Raw genomic sequence first — 17,216 nt, 5'->3', positions numbered from 1 at the left:
ATTCAGTTACACAAATGAACTAAATATGTCTGCCATGTGCAAACCCCTTGGCCCGTGACCTCTCTTGAGGTATGCATTCTATAAGCTAATGATTTATTGTGTTTGAAAAAAGGCAATGAAAGCCTTGTTAAAATGTTCCTTCAGGGCAGTTCTCCTAACTGGTGGTTCGCTGAACATCTGGTTTACGGCAGCTGTCGTTATTGCAATAGCTCCTTTAATAAACCTCGTCTCTACTAGATGCTCAGCTTTCATATCTCTCTTGGTTCCATTTTTATTTAAGGTTTTGTTCCTTCACCTGGGCATGAACCAAGGAGAAGTGGTTTAGAAATAAATTCTTACCACGTTTACAGGTCCTCAAGTGTGTGTTAGCAGATTTGTTTCACAGCATTTGATTAATGCTGACGCCATCCAGAAAATCGCCGTCAAAAGGTAACCTCAGCATTCTCTTTCTCTTTCAGGAGTAAAAACGGACTGAAGAAGAGGAAGCTGACCAAGTACGTCCATTTTGTAACACTTAATGGAAATGTCTTTGTTGCCCTCATGCGTTTCTTCTCAACAGGGGCAGGAAACCCATTTTAACCCCAAGGGCCATATTTCATCCAGTGACACATTCTGGGGGCCACATGCAAGTGTGAGCAGCGCCAGAAGTAAAAGTGGGAGGAGCAATGGATGAGACTCAGGCAGTAGACTGTGATCCAGCCACACAAAACTCAGTGGTTTGCCACACACACATACACTTGTCAATCCTTTGTTTGTTTGTTTGTTTATACCCCGCCCAACTGACTGTGTTGCTTCGGCTGCTCTGGATGGCTTCCAACATATATAAAAACATAAGAAAACATTAAACATTAAAAAAAACTTCCCTATGCAGAGCTGCCTTCAGATGTCTTCTAAAGGTTGTATACTTACTTATCTCCTTGGCTCGGGGGGAGTGGTATACAACTCCATAACTTCCAACATTTCTCTGATGAAAATAGGGAAGGTGGGACATTCCAAGATCAAATCAGAAACCAGGACAGCTTCTGTAAATCTGAAACTGTCGCTGGAAAATAGGGACACTTGGAGGGTCTGGAAGGGGCTCTGGCTTAGACAGTGTCCTGAGAGCTCAATACAGGTCTGGAGGATCACATTTAATTGATTAATTGATTGATTAAATTTATATAACTGGGCTTTGGGCCTGAGGTTCACTACCCCTGCCTTACAGACATCTATCACCGAAGTGAAAATGGACCAAGTTCCCCCTTGCTAATGTTTGTGCCTTATGGAGCTCCCATATATTGAATCGGACTATTGGTCCAACTATCAGAGACAGGTATGGGGACTCTCTGGCCCTCTGGCTGTGGAACTACAACTCCCAACATCCCTGACCACCGCTGGCTGATATGTTTGGTAGTTTCCTGGGGTCTTGTGGGGAGGTATTCTTCAGCTCACATGAAGAATGCAGTAACCATCCATATACATGTCTTAATTTAAACATACAAATCAATTTAAGCCAATGTCCAATGATGGGAAGAGTCTCTAGGGTGGAAAGGTGGGTGAAGGACTCACCAGGCATCTTTGTTGACAAATCGTGCTGCCATTTTTATTTTACCCACAATGCCACAGGGCGGTGGAACCTCTCAGACGCTGCACTGGGGGAAGCAAAGCTAGCAGCTACAGCCACTGGGGGCTCAACAGGATGCATACTTCCAAGTTGAGGCCCCTCGACTCTGATGCTGCTTCTGGTTTTCCTGCCCGAGAGTCCTCAAAACCCAAATATGTCACTGACTATTTGTTTGTTGTTCAGTCGTTCAGTTGTGTCCGACTCTTCGTGAACCCATGGACCAGAGCACGCCAGGCACGCCTATCCTTCACTGCCTCTCGCAGTTTGGCCAAACTCATGTTAGTAGCTTCGAGAACACTGTCCAACCATCTCATCCTCTGTCGTCCCCTTCTCCTTGTGCCCTCCATCTTTCCCAACATCAGAGTCTTTTCCAGGGAGTCTTCTCTTCTCATGAGGTGGCCAAAGTACTGGAGCCTCAACTTCAGGATCTATCCTTCTAGTGAGCACTCAGGGCTGATTTCTTTGAGAATGGATAGGTTTGATCTTCTTGCAGTCCATGGGACTCTCAAGAGTCTCCTCCAGCACCATAATTCAAAAGCATCAATTCTTCGGCGATCAGCCTTCTTTATGGTCCAGCTCTCACTTCCGTACATTACTACTGGCAAAACAAAATTGTATGTGGCTGCTTAATCTTCGCCACAGATATTGCACAATAAAAATGTTCCTGGCTGGCAGAAAATTAGGCATTAGGGAAAGATCAATTATCTCAAGTTTACAGTCCTGACAGGGTTTGCCTTTCGTTAACAATGACAAAATGTGAAAAAGCTCAGCAACGTATGTGTTATCAGTGCCGTTCCCCTCTCTCAGCACAGTGCTCTAATGGCAGCTGCTAATTATGCACTGGATCATTAATGCTAACAGGTAAACAGGAGTAATTAACTGTTGATAAGAGACAAGTTCCTTGGGGTTTGCTGCTTCAAGAAAATGGGGGGAATGTGTGTATATGCTTCACTATTTGCTAATTGGAACATGAATAATCAGGCGGGAGAAAGTTGTTTGCCTCTTCTTCATTATTCAGCGTATAAATCTAACAAATTAAGGCAAGTTTCCACAGTGGCCCTGATCCAGTTAAAGTTATTCTTGACTGTGTTCCATTGAAAGTAACGACTAAGACCCAAGACCAGTGAGGTGGTGAACCTGTTTTGGGACTAGATAAGAAGGCATAAATTTTCATTCTGCTCTATATTTGTTGCCTGCAGCACTGTTTCCAATCTGCTGCAGTCCAAAATTACATTATTCCTCTTTCTGTCCAATGCGGTGAAATTGCAAAACTTACGTCATTTACATAAGCCATTACACACATGATGTAAATTCTGGTATTATTACATTATTCAACCCCAATTATTTCAATGCAAAGGAAGCACAATGCAAATTGTGGTGTGTGTGTAATAATTATGTATCGTTTGCAAACTGAAAGCAACAACAGCGAATACCAGTGATTCAACTTCCTGAAGTGTCAAGTGGTATAGTCCAGACACAGTTTTGCCACTTTATCTGCAGTTTGTAGAAAATAGGCCTAATTTTAGCTGGATCAAGGACAGTGTGTGTGTGTGTGTGTTTGTGTGTGTGTGTGTGGTTTTTTTATAGTTCTGTTGCTGATTTCCTGACACAAGGGCTTACAGAGCTGAGACAAAATTATGGGAAATCAAAAATCTGGATGGTTTTCAGATTTTACCCTTTAGATTTTGACATCAACATTTGACATTCCAGTTTCAGAGTCAAAATTTGACATCAGTGGTTCACCATTTCTCTGCCTGTCTGACAGCAGGGTGCTTATAGTTGGGAAGAATGAAACCATTAGTACAAATATCACTAAATGCTGTTGCAAGTCCATTGTCAGATACTGTCAGTTATTGATTGTGGCCATTTCTGATGCTGTGAAATGTCAGCTGCGCTTTCTTAGATCATGTCAGCCTCTTGAGTGCTACTACAAATTCATAATTTGATGTCCGGTGCTATAGTATCAGATATTTGCACACATGGATGATATTTGTTCTCAGAATTTACAGAGAGGTTTTGTGCTTTTTTAAATGGAAGGGAGAGCTGGATATTTTCAGCTTCGGTTTTAAATGTTGGCACTTTCTAACTCAGCCTCCCAAGAAACCTCACAAGATTTGGCGGTGTGTATTTTCTTCATCCCTAGAAATAGAAAAATAAATTAGACCTGATGTTAAATGTATATTGGCATTTAAAATGCACTTTTAAATAAATGAATTTAGCATTAGCTGGGGCCGAAGAGCATTATGGGAACTGCAGAAAGTGTTAAAGGAACACATAGGAAGTCTGGTTTGCACATAACTCTAAGCCATGGTTATAAACCACCACCTGAACCTGGCCCAGCCACTTAACCATGGTTTATTAACTTTGAAGAAACCAGACATGTTAACCATAGTTTCTACACTGGCCGGCTCTTCAAGGGTCGCTCCCAATCCTACCTGGAGATGCTGGGTGTTGGACTCAGCCTGAGTTCTTCTGCAACTTAGCTTTAGCCTTTCCCATATCTGGAGAGCACCAGGTTGGGTAATGCTGCTTTACTCGGTGGGTGGTAACTAGAAAAAGTGGGTTGTTTTTTTTTACCTCTGCCCCCTCTGCTTTGGAATGCCCTCTTTAAGGGGGTTTTCCCTGCACCAAATCTGCTTTTCTTTAGGCACCAAGGGATGGATCTGTTTTTATTAAGCCAGGCTCTTTCTTTCTCTTTCTGAGCTTATGAATATCTTGTCTGGTTTCCCCCTTCTGTTTAGCTTGTTACATGCTATGTCTTTGTTTTTAAAGCCCCGTCCAGCTGGATGATTTTGACAGCTACATCAAAGATATGGCGAAAGATTCCGATTACAAATTCTCTCTGCAGTTCGAGGTATGTCCTGACGCGGATATTAGCTTGCTGGATGTAACTCAGGAAATTGCACAGAATGGAATGACAGAGAGTGAATTGGTGGCGCTTTTGTCATTCATCACAATCCTATCCCACTTTTCCTCCAAGGAGATGAAGGTCATATGTAGGGTTCCCTTCCTCCCCATTTTAACCGCACAACCACCCTTTGAAGTAGGCTAGAGGCAGTGCCTGGTCCCAGATCACCCAGTGAGTTTCATGGCTAAGCAGGGATTTGAACCAGCGCTTTAACCACTACACCACACTGGCTCAAAGCACACCATTGAGCTTTGACACTGTAGAGTGGAGGTGGGAGATTACATTTTTAGAGGCTCGCCTACATTTTCTTTAAATCCCCCCCGCATGAAGAAATCTAGCAGGTAATGTTTTTTTTACATTCCTTTTCCTTGATGTGCTAGTTTATTTCATGCAGGGAGGTTTGTTTGATAGGGAAGCATTAAAATAACACGTGCAAACGCACTCCCTTGTTGTCTAATAGCTTATGGCTTGCAGTTCATTAACTGGTAAACCACAGGAAGCATTCACCTTTCAAGATGGCTTTGCCCAGCACAAGTCCCCCTCCATCTGAGCAGCAATTTATTTTCCATTAACAGTATCCATTCAGTAGTGGTGGTCAAGTAAGGTTTACACAGAGTAGACCCATTGAAATCAATAACCTAACTTAGCCATTAATTTCAATGGGTATACTCCAAGTAAAACTTAGGAATATCCCGCCTTGTCAACAGAAGCCCTGCACAAGTGCAATTTCTACTAGTGCAATGGGACTTTTTACTCCTCTCCTTTCCTGTGCTCCCCCCACACTCATGAAATTGGCTCGGGTGGGGCAGAAAAAACCCCAGAACAGGATAGGGGGACTGTTCTGTTTGGCCAACTGAATTGCTTGTGCAGATGGAAGCAACTGGAAGAGTGTGACCTTGGATTTCATCCACCATGTTGAATTGTATCCACCATGTTTTAGACTACGACTTCCATCTTGGTTTGGGTGTGACCTACTTGTAGGTTGAAGACAGGTGGGTTATCTTAATGACGTCATTTTATTTTGTGTCTTCTACAGGAACTGAAGCTGATTGGGCTGGATATCCCACACTTTGCAGCTGACCTCCCCATGAACCGCAGTAAAAATCGCTACACGAATATCCTCCCTTGTACGTTATTGTGGGGGTGTGCCTGTTGTGGCTGCATTGACTTGTGTGCTCCAGGGTATCTGTAACACAAGTTCTAACCCTTAAGAATCAGGTTGATGCATAGCAATTCTGTGACACGTTCAGGGCCTGAGGTCAACTGCTGGCAATTCAGACACCAACTGAGACCCAGGCCCTAGCAGGTGTCCCCATGCTACTTCTCTTGCTGTTACTCCCTGTTCTCTTCCTCTGATCTAGAGGGAGAATGTGAGGGAAGGAAGTAAGCATTTGTAAGCTGATCTGAGCCCATAAACATAACTCCCATGTGAATTATCACCACAAGAGCTGGTTTTCCTGTATTTATTCCATTACCAATTTATTTCACTCCTTTGGGTTGTATCCAACTGAGGTTGCTTTTCAGTGGCTCCATCAATCTAGAGCAGCATTTCCCAGACATGGGTCTCCAGCTGTTTGTGGACTATAAGTCCCATTATCCCCCAACACTGGTCCTGTTAGCTAGGGATGATGGGAGTTGTAGTCCAAAAACAGCTGGGGACCCATGTTTGGGAAACTCTGCCCTAGAACAACAAGTCAACTTTTTATTTTAATAAAACGGACTTCTTAAAATTTGGAGGGTTACGGCGAAATGTGGGATGAACAGTTGACAACTGGGATGATGCGTCAAGACCCTGCAAGCAAGCCAGGATGAGTGCAGGATTGACTGCTCATTGTCCTCTGGCTGCCCCACAAACAAATCAGAATGAATGCTCAATAAGGACCAGATATACAAGGTGTGACTGGAAAGTTTGGTGAATGGTCACAGAAATAGGACAGCAAGAAATATTTGAACATGCATACCTTCCAGGCATCTTTAAGACAGCATCTTAAAAAGCAGAGACATCACCTTGCCGACAAAAGTCCGTATAGTTAAAGCCATGGTTTTCCCAGTAGTAATGTATGGAAGTGAGAGCTGGACCATAAAGAAGACTGATCGCCGAAGAATTGATGCTTTTGAATTATGGTGCTGGAGGAGACTCTTGAGAGTCCCATGGACTGCAAGAAGATCAAACACATCCATCCTTAAAGAAATCAGCCCTGAGTGCTCACTGGAAGGACAGATCCTGAAGCTGAGGCTCCAGTACTTTGGCCACCTCATGAGAAGAGAAGACTCCCTGGAAAAGACCCTGATGTTGGGAAAGATGGAGGGCACAAGGAGAAGGGGATGACAGAGGATGAGATGGTTGGACAGTGTTCTCGAAGCGACTGGCATGAGTTTGGCCAAACTGCGGGAGGCAGTGGAGGATAGGGGTGCCTGGCGTGCTCTGGTCCATGGGGTCATGAAGAGTCGGACACGACTGAACGACTGAACAACAACAACAACAACAACAACCTTCCAGGCCTTCAAAGTAGGCCCTCTCTGATACAATGCACCATTGACAACATTTGTGGAACTTTTGGAAACCTCTGGAGAAGTCCTCTTTTGTACTGCTTCAGGTTCCTTCGTCACAGCAGCTTGGATGTGTGAAATGTTGGGAAATCTGTGCCCTTTCAGTGCAGATTTCAGTTTTGGAAAAAGAAAGAAATCCGGCGGGGCCATATTGGGAGAATATGGAGGGTGGGACAACTCAGTAACCTCAGTAACGATTTCACGTGGAATATGCAATTCTTCCGCCATCATTCAGACGGACAAACACCAATTCTGTGTCAATAACTCATGAACTCTGTTGACATTTGCTGCCGTTCTACTCGCCGACTGTCTGCCAGACCGAGTGTCATCTTGATTGTATGTTTGAATATTTCTCACTGTCCAATTTCTGTGACCATGCACCGAACTTTTCGGTCACACCTTGTAGCTCCACCCCCATGTAAAATCTTTCTTGAAGCAAATCAGGGAGAATGCTCAAGCAGCAGGTCATTCGGAGATGTACTTAGTTAGAGCAGACCCATTGGAAGTTCATTCATGTACAATAACTTTCATGGGTTTGAGTAGGACTAGCATAGAATACAGCCCTTTCTGTTTTGGGTAGGATTCGTATTTGTTAGCAATGACTATGCATATATATGTATTCAGCTATGCAACATTCCTGGGTAGTCTTTGTGTTTTTAATGAGTTCCAAGGAACCCCAACTGAAAGATGTTCGGAAGTGACAATAGTGAAGGGATCGCTTTGCTCTAAAGGTTACAAATTTACCAAAGCATTTGTTGAACGGGCCAGCCTACAGCCTCAGTTTTTGCTCATAATACCTGCAAATTTATGCCTTAATTAGGAACTGTCTGGTTTGTGGCGATGCTTTAAGTTCCACCCACCTCTGGGTCTTCTTCCTTTTGCAGATGATTTCAGCCGAGTTCGACTAGTCTCAATGAATGAAGAAGAAGGTTCAGATTACATCAATGCCAACTATATCCCTGTAAGTGAACTGGACTCAAAACATCCAAAAGAATAATATGAGGATGAGGATGATGGCTTGCAAAATACTACCCAGGACGGTGCAAGAGCCAAACCTTTCAACATATTCCCTGCCCCCTTTAACAGATAACTTGGTTGAGTGAAAATCAATTTAAAAGTGAAACAGAACCATACCAAAATTAGGGAGCAGTTTCCATATGCTTGAGGAATGCATATAGAGGTGAAACTCGAAAAATTAGAATATCATGGAAAAGTTCATTTCTTTCAGTAATTAAACTTAAAAGGTGAAACTAATATATGAGATAGACTCATGACATGCAAAGCAAGATATGTCAAGCTTTTATTTGTTATAATTGTGATGATTATGGCATGCAGCTGATGAGAACCCCAAATTAACAATTTCAACTTTGGGGTTTTCATCAGCTGTGCGCCATAATCATCACAATTATAACAAGCAAAGGCTTCACATATCTCACTTTGCATGTCATGAGTCTATCTCATATATTAAACTCCAGTAGCTAATGAAAACAATTGCTTACATAAATGGACTTTTACGCAATATTCTAATTTTTTGAGTTTCACCTGTATGTATTTCAATTACAAACAGAATCGATTTTTAAAGGCTGAAATGGCCCACCAAGCACCTATGTAATCGCGGGATTTACTGAATATTGGTGGCAGGCAGTGCTTTTCTTCTGGGGGGGGGGAGACACGCAGGGGTACACATACCCCTAAATATTTTGTGAATCTAAGTTTGGCCTCCTTGAGGGGCAGTATTTCAATATGAGTAGGAAAATGAGAGTACCCCTAAACGTTGTTGTTGTTTTTAAAGAAAAAAAGCACTGGTAGCTGGTGAGCTTTTAGAGAGAAGAAGGGAAAGGGGCCTTAAGCAGGAACAGGCTGTATGAGTTTCTCAATCAAGCTTCATACTTATTTAGATAATTTATATACCACTTAACATTTTGAGAGAGAGAAAAATGTTACAAGCATATGCGGTAACATTTTGTTGCGAGGCCCACTTGCAGTGAAGAATAAAAGCCCATTCTAAACATTCTGTCCCAGACCTGCTTGGTCAGGAAACAGGACCCAGGGTGGATTGGTGCAAGCGAAGCTGTGAACTGGATTTCCCAATATCTGAGGTCACCAGAGGCAGGAAGGAGGCTCCACCTCATGCATACTTTGACAGTGTCCCCCAATGCACCTCTTTTCTTTTTCCTACGTGAGGATGGAACTACATGCAGCCAAACTTACAAGAGGGGAATGGGTAGAAGGACTAAAGACCCTGCCAAGATTGACTGAGGCTCTGAACCACCATCAGACATGCACACACACACAAAAATCATCTGTGATGGTTGTGGTCAAGACCAGTTGACAAAATGGGAAGGACAAGTGCAGTCCTAACCCAGCATGGCTCTGCAGAAGGAGAAGCCAAGCTGAGTCGAGAGCGAGTGTGTGTGAAAAGTAATGGGTGGGGAAGAAATTTGAATCACTTCCCATTTAATGGTGATTCCACCTCATTCAGTATGAGGCAGCTTCCTATGTTGTTCCTATGCTTTTGAGGGAAATACCCCAAATCTAAAGCCTATCCAAAGGAGCCACTGCGTGCTTTCTCTTTTAGGGTTACAACTCTCCCCAAGAGTACATCGCCACCCAGGGGCCACTGCCAGAGACAAGGAACGATTTCTGGAAGATGGTTCTCCAGCAGAAGTCGCAAATCATCGTCATGCTCACACAATGCAATGAGAAAAGAAGGGTATGTATGTATGAAAAATCTCTCGAAATATGCAGTGGATCTACGTTCCCTCTTACCCAGAATTTCGTTCTGGGTTACAGTCATTCAGAATGCCATGGTCCTCATAAATAGGGTGTGATGGGGATAACCAAATATAGACTGCCTTGAATCATGGAGGTTCTGTTTAGTTGTCACGGCTAATTTTTATCAACAGAACCACACTCCATTAATTTCACTAATATCTATTTATTTTATTTTTATATTCCACTCCTTCTCCCAAGAGTTCAAGGTGATGTACCTGGTGAGAACATGTGTGGCACAGTGGTTAGAGTGTCGGAGTGGGACCTGGGCGACCAGAGTTCAGCTCCCCACTTGGCCATGAAGCTCACTCGGTGATCTGGGGCAAGTCACTGCTTCTCTGCCTAACCTACCTCACAGGGTGGTTGTGGGGATTAATTGAGGAGGGGGAGAAGAACCATGTGTGCCGCCTTTAGCTACTTTGAGAGAAAGGTGAGATACAAATGCAATGAAACAAGTAAGCGGTCCTTCCTTGTGCCTGTTTTATCCTTAAATCAGTCCTGCGAGGCAGCTTGGATTGAGAACCTGTAATTGGCCAAAGGCCACCGAGTGACCTTCGTACCTGAGTCAGGATTTGATCCCTGCTTTTCCAGGTGGTGTCCAATGCTCTAACCACTGCACCACACTGTCACTTTAAAGCCATCTAATCTATTGACCCATCACCACATTTTGCAGAAGTGATTTCCACTGTGTTAGAGCTACGCATGGCATGATGTGCTTCCTCTTTTCCTGTCTGAAGCCTCCTACCGCTCAGCCTCATTGAGTGCCTGCGTTCTAGTACTACGAAATGCACAGACACATATATTCCTCCACTATCTCCCAAACCATTCATACTTCTGATGTAGGGACATCAAAGCGAATGTTAGCTTCCCGCAGCGTGCAGTTTACTGACTCCCCGGGGAACGGTTTCCTTGTTATAATAGGGAGAAGATTAAATTCACATCTTATCTCCACGTTATATGACATGCTTTCCTTTACATTCCATGTGTAATCAGGTTTACGGGAAACACACAATGAAATACAGCCCTCGGTAATCACATTGCTACATATCAGAGGTCAATCCTTTATAGGGAATAGACTCTCTGTGTGTGTTTTTTGTGTATGTGTATGCATACCTGTCATGCACAGTACATGGAGCTGGGTGTAGAATTCAGCTTCCAAAGATTCTTTCTTTGAAAAAATGATGTTTCTAGTCCTTAGTAGAAATTGTGTGTGTATATTTTCACACACACACACACACACACACACACACAGGCATCTTTCTGTTTTGAGAGGCAATAGAGAAGAAGAAGAAGAAGAAGAAGAAGAAGAAGAAGAAGAAGAAGAGTTTGGATTTGATATCCCGCTTTATCACTACCCGAAGGAGTCTCAAAGCGGCTAACATTCTCCTTTCCCTTCCTCCCCCACAACAAACACTCTGTGAGGTGAGTGGGGCTGAGAGACTTCAGAGAAGTGTGACTAGCCCAAGGTCACCCAGCAGCTGCATGTGGAGGAGCGGGGACGCGAACCCGGTTCCCCAGATTACGAGTCTACCGCTCTTAGCCACTACACCACACTGGCTCTCTGCATCTCCGGAGGTGAAGTCAAAGCAGCACCAAAGCGACCTCCTTGGGACACAAGCCTGGGCAGTCTTTATGGGGGGTCCTGGGCTGCCCAGACGACAAGACACCCCCCCTCTCGGCCTTGCTGATAGGGTTAAAAGGAAAGCAGAGCAATACCTGTACGTTTGGTACCAGCTTGGCTGCAGGAGTTGCCGGAAGGAGGCGTGCAAAGCGCCATCCAAAAGTCTTAGGGACTCCACTCCGGATGTGTGTAGAGTTTTCTCCTAAACCTTTTCTTCTTTGGATTTGGGACTAAGCTACGATGCTTACCAAGACTTTGAAAAGTTTTCAATTGACTCTTTTTCTTCCAGGTGAAATGTGATCACTATTGGCCTTTCACGGAAGAGTTGGTTCCTTATGGGGACATCACAGTGGAGATGCTGTCTGAGGAAGAGCAATCGGATTGGGTCTTCAGGAATTTCAGAATCAACTATGTAGGTCAATGTAAAGGGGATTTTCATTTTACTAATGTTGTTAGTCCTGCAAACTTTGGATCTAAATTCAAACCTCTTGTAAACGCAAACCTTTTATTAATAAAGTGTATCCACAGTGGACTGCCTTGCGCCATATATCCCTGCCCAGCAATTGTGCTCTTTAGATGGGGCACCGCTGAAAGTACCGCATGCCCCCAAAGTGCACATAGCTTATACTAGAAACTGGGCTTTTAGTGTTCCAGCTCTAGCCCTCTGGAATAGATTGCCGGCTGAAATTAGCCGTGATGTTTAGGCACCTACTGAAGACGTTTCTGTTTAAGAAGGCTTTCCTGGAGGTTTGACCCAGTCATTTATGAAATACCAACTGGGCATCTGTGGGTATGGCTTTATAGTTTTACAGTCTGTAGAAATGGGTTTAATTGTTCTTGGAATTTGTATTTTATTTTTCATTTTCATCTTGCACACCTCTTTGAGGGCCTTAGGCTGTGAAGAGGTTTATAAATTTGCATAATAATAATAATAATTATTATTATTATTATTATTATTATTACTACTACTATTTTGGGAATATTTATTTTAAAGCAGCCAGTCTTAAGTAGGGACCCGGCTGGGGGTGGGGTGGGGGGTGTTTTAACCCTTTACTCCTGCTGTTGCCCCAATCTGGATTTCCAGGGACTGTGACTTTCATCGGGAGGTAAATTCCAGTGGCTACTTTTCCTCATCTTTCAAAACATACCTGGCCTGGGTTGGTGGTCACTGCTTTGTAAACGCACTGGCTTCTAAGCACCCCTTTTCTTTCCCTTTCCCCCAGGCCGATGAGGTGCAGGACGTGATGCATTTTAATTACACGGCTTGGCCTGACCACGGAGTCCCTCCTACAAACGCGGCAGAAAGCATCTTGCAGTTTGTACAGATGGTCAGGCAGCAGGCGGCAAAAAGCAAAGGCCCCATGATCATACACTGCAGGTGAGCCTCTCTCCTTTCTCCCTGGAAGACGTCAGCGAAGCAAGGGGTACAGAAGGTTGTTGCAATGCCTTCAAAGTGCTCACAAAGATGGCTGGGCAATTTGTTGTTGTTGTTGCTATTAGTATTATTATTGTTTCATTTATGAACTGCTTCCCAGGAAACATCTGAAAGCAGCTTCACAATGGGCAGCATGGTGTTAGCCCTCTGCAGCATTAAGTGATACCCTGTGATGAAGGTGGTGGATGTTTGCAATGTGAATACTGTTTCCCATTTCAAGCACATTCAAATCAAATCAAACTTTATTCACGTGGCCAACAGGCCACTGCGACTAAAAAATACAGATAAAACAGATAAAAATACTGGAGAAAGACCAGTCAGGTACACAAATATATAAAAATACTGATAAATCATATGAAACCCCCAGGCTAAAAGGCCGTTCAAAGGTGGCCTCGTTCGAGTTGTCTGTCAAATTGTGGCCCTTAGTCTCATTTCAAGCATATTCTCACTTAAGGGATGAGGGATAAATTTGATGGAATTTACACGTAAAGGTGAACCTATCTAATATGCACTTCTTCTTTTTTTGCAAGAATACCAGAACCGAGACACGGCCATCTTTTAAAAAGCACACTTCTTTGAATTTTGCAATGCAGCTCTGGGTTCAAAAATGCATTATTTTAGGGGAAATTGATTTGCAAAAAAATAAATTTAAAAAAAATCATATATTAAGCAAAATCACATAGAGACATGTCTATTAGGAAAAACTTGCAGGATAAATAAAATTCATTAGAACTTTTATTTGGTTTTATTTTGCAAACTGGTTCGGGGAAAAAACAAATTGACATTGAAATGTGAGTCTTCAAACTGGATAAATGAGAAGCACAGAGAAACCAAAAATGGATAGGAGTGCCCATCCCTATTCCCACCGCTCCCCTCTGTTTTGCAGTGCCGGCGTGGGACGGACGGGGACTTTTATAGCATTGGACCGACTCTTACAGCACATTCGAGACCACGAGTTTGTAGATATATTGGGGCTGGTGTCTGACATGCGGTCCTATCGGATGTCCATGGTACAGACAGAGGTAAGACTTTCAGTTGTGTGTCCCCCCCCAAAAAAGGGGTGCATTTATTTGTTTTGTTTGAGGGATTTATACCCTGCCAATCCCAGGGGGCTTTCAGAAAGTTAAAATGACAATAACCACCTCCCCCCCAAAAAACCAATTAAAACTTAGCAACATTAGCAGTGCAGTATCAAAGCAATCTGCAGAAGGGAAACAAGCACAAAGCCACATGAAGGTTTGAAAAGCCTGAGAAAGTTTTTGAAGTCCTTGCCTGCCATTGAAATGACATCAAGGTCGACACCAGGTGAGCCCCCCTGAGGAAAGCATTCAACACTTGGTGTCACCACTAAGGAGTCCCTTTCTTCTGCAGCCACCGGGCCCACCTCAGATGATGGGTGCGCCCAAAGAAGGAGCTCCACTGAAGATCTTAGCATGCACAAGAAGAGCTGTGCAGGATCAAACCAAATGCCTATCTATCCAGGATTCCCACAGTGGCTAACCAGGTGCCTCTGGGAAGCCTGGAGGCAGGGCTGGAAAGGAGACAGTGTCTGCCACACTTGAGGGCAGCAGGCTAGCTTAGGGGATGCAGGGCAAACCTCAAATACTTGGCCACACTCACAGCTCTGCCTGGTGCCTGCTCACTGCCTGCTTGAATGCTGGATCACAGGCCAATGGACCATCTAGTCCAGCATCCTCTTCTCACAGTCTTGGACTACAACTCCCATCAGCCACAGCCAACGCAGCTTTAAGTACGGAAGTGGATCATAAGTTGTCTAGGGCTTTATAGCCCCAAATCTCTGGAGGGCGCCAGATTGGGGGCAGGCTTGCATCACTTAAAACCATAGAATTGTAGATTTGGAAGGGATCCTGAGTGTCATCTAGTCCAACCCCCTGCAATGCAGCTGTCCCATATGGGAATTGAACCTGCAACTTTGGCGTTATCAGCACCACGTTCTAACCAACTGAGCTATCCGAGCTGAACTGTGTGGTGTGTGGAGAAGCACCTCCTTTCATCTTTCCTGAATCTCCTTCAGTTTCATGGGATGATCCCAGTTTCTAATACTATGACAGCAAGGACAAGAGGGCAGGACTTCTCCGCTTTCCCACACCATTCTTAAATTTATACAGTTCCAGCCCTCCCCATTACACTCCTTTTTCCTAAGGAGCGTTCAACATTGTAACCTTTTCTCACCAGAGAATTGTTCCAACCCCTTGACTATTTTGATCGCCACAATTTGTTTTGCCCCTTTTCCAATTCAGTGATATCCTTTCTCGTTGAGGTGCAGTGACCAGAACTGTACACGGTGTTCCCAGTTTATTTTATTCTCAAACCCTTTGGGCAGGTTCGTGCAGAGATGAGCAATTTTGCGGGGGTCCCAGTCTCAAGCTCTTGAGGTCTTCATTGAGCCCGGAAACAAATTAGGAGCCAGTGTGGTTGGTGAAACCCTGGCCTAATGTGATCCCAACATCTAGTACCAGTTAACAGCCTCAAACCCAGGGATGGGGAAAATGGGGTTGATTTCACGTTTAAAAGGCAAGTCCACCCAATTCGCTTTCTTGAAACCATACGCAAACGAAAACACAGCCATCCTGTGAAATTCACCCGTCTCTGAATGTTGCGATGCAGTCCTCCAGTCAAGTGATATGTACGAAAATGCAAATTATTGAAGTGTGCCTAAAGGGGCATTAGTGAAAATAGCATACCGTAATGTTTGGCATTAGGGGAAATCGTTTTACAAAACTGCAAAGAAAAAAGAAATGTATATTTGGAGGAATTTGAACTGAAGCCCTGATGAATTTGAACTGAAGACTCTTAAAAATAATAATCACAAAGTGATTTGGAAATGTGGAGAACTGAACTTGAGAATGGTAAAATGACATCCAAAGAGAAAAGTAAACTGACAGATTTCTGCATCCCTGGTGTGTATACACCAGGCATTTCTGACATGCTGTATCCCACTGTGGAGCAGATCAGGGTACTGTCAGGTGAGCTGCTATTCCTTTTCTTCCCCCTTATCTATGCCACCCACTTGTTTGCATAGTGGCGCTCAATTAGCTTTCCTCTAAAGTGCCCACGCACTGGCGACTGCCAACTTCTGTGCAGTTTCCGAGTTCCTGCTGTTTGCCAGCTGGCCTCTCCTCCTGTTCCATTGGCAGAGCATCACTCCATCCCCTCTCTCTGTCTCTCATGCACAAACACAGCAGACAGCAGGGCTTTGTAATGCTTCAGCAAACCGGATCCGGATTAAAGAACACGCTAAACTCGTGCCAGTATTTAACACTCAAGAGCAGGATATGATGAACTAGTTGCCAGGGGATGGAGTGTCCAGGGAAGCGGGGAGGGGAGTCAGCAAGCAAAGGAGAAACCACAAGATTCAATCCTTTATATAGGCTAGGTTAAGTGAGATTTCACTTTCTCGGGTTCCATGATCACTGCAGATGGTGACAGCAGTCACGAAATTAGAAGACGCCTGCTTTTTGGGAGAAAAGCAATGACAAACCTAGACAGCATCTTAGAAAGCAAAGACATCACCCTGCCGACAAAGGTCCATATAGTTAAAGCTATGGTTTTCCCAGCAGTAATGTATGGAAGTGAGAGCTGGACCACAAAGAAGGCTGGTCGCTGGAGAATTGATGCTTTTGAATTATGGTGCTGGAGGAGACTCTTGAGAGTCCCATGGACTGCAAGAAGGTCAAACCTATCCATTCTCAAAGAAATCAGCCCTGAGTGCTCACTAGAAGGACAGATCCTGAAGTTGAGGCTCCAGTACTTTGGCCACCTCATGAGAAGAGAAGACTCCCTAGAAAAGACCCTGATGTTGGGAAAGATGGAGGGCACAAGGAGAAGGGGACGACAGAGGATGAGATGGTTGGACAGTGTTCTCGAAGCGACTGGCATAAGTTTGGCCAAACTGCGAGAGGCAGTGAAGGATAGGCGTGCCTGGCGTGCTCTGGTCCATGGGGTCACGAAGAGTCGGACACGACTGAACGACTGAACAACAACAACAACAACAACAACATAGGCTAGGGATATAGGACCATAAATGTGGTCCTCCAAGCCTCTCTGTCTGGCCCATGGGTCCTTGATCAATACAGCCCTGGGTTATCCTTGCTTGCTTTTACCTGGAAAGCATCCTTGAGCTCTCATAGTGCCTTTGAAATGGAGCTGTGCTTTCATCCTGTTCTTTCAATTCTGAGCTTGCTGGACCAACCTCTGAAGTATGCAGGTTGACCCACCTGCCCATGGCACCTGCTTCTGAGCTATTTGGTTCCGCAGATCTGAATGCTTCACCCCACCTCTGTTCCCCTAATAATAATAATAATAA

At 44.1% G+C, this 17,216-nt stretch overlaps 1 protein-coding gene across 1 annotated transcript in view; it reads left to right on the top strand.

Annotated features, from left to right (window-relative positions):
- PTPRO (protein tyrosine phosphatase receptor type O) overlaps positions 1-17,216 on the top strand; it is a 135,769-nt gene that overhangs the window by 112,378 nt on the left and 6,175 nt on the right. Inside the window, 8 exon segments of the mRNA XM_033162275.1 lie at positions 459-494; positions 4,376-4,457; positions 5,548-5,638; positions 7,946-8,022; positions 9,640-9,774; positions 11,744-11,866; positions 12,678-12,832; positions 13,776-13,911. Coding sequence (XP_033018166.1) covers positions 459-494; positions 4,376-4,457; positions 5,548-5,638; positions 7,946-8,022; positions 9,640-9,774; positions 11,744-11,866; positions 12,678-12,832; positions 13,776-13,911 — 835 coding nt within the window.

The sequence above is a fragment of the Lacerta agilis genome, chromosome 10 (assembly GCF_009819535.1).
Source record: "Lacerta agilis isolate rLacAgi1 chromosome 10, rLacAgi1.pri, whole genome shotgun sequence".
Lineage (NCBI taxonomy): Eukaryota > Metazoa > Chordata > Lepidosauria > Squamata > Lacertidae > Lacerta > Lacerta agilis.
The sequence above is the reverse complement of the archived record's forward strand: the minus strand, read 5'-3'. Positions and strand labels throughout refer to the sequence as shown.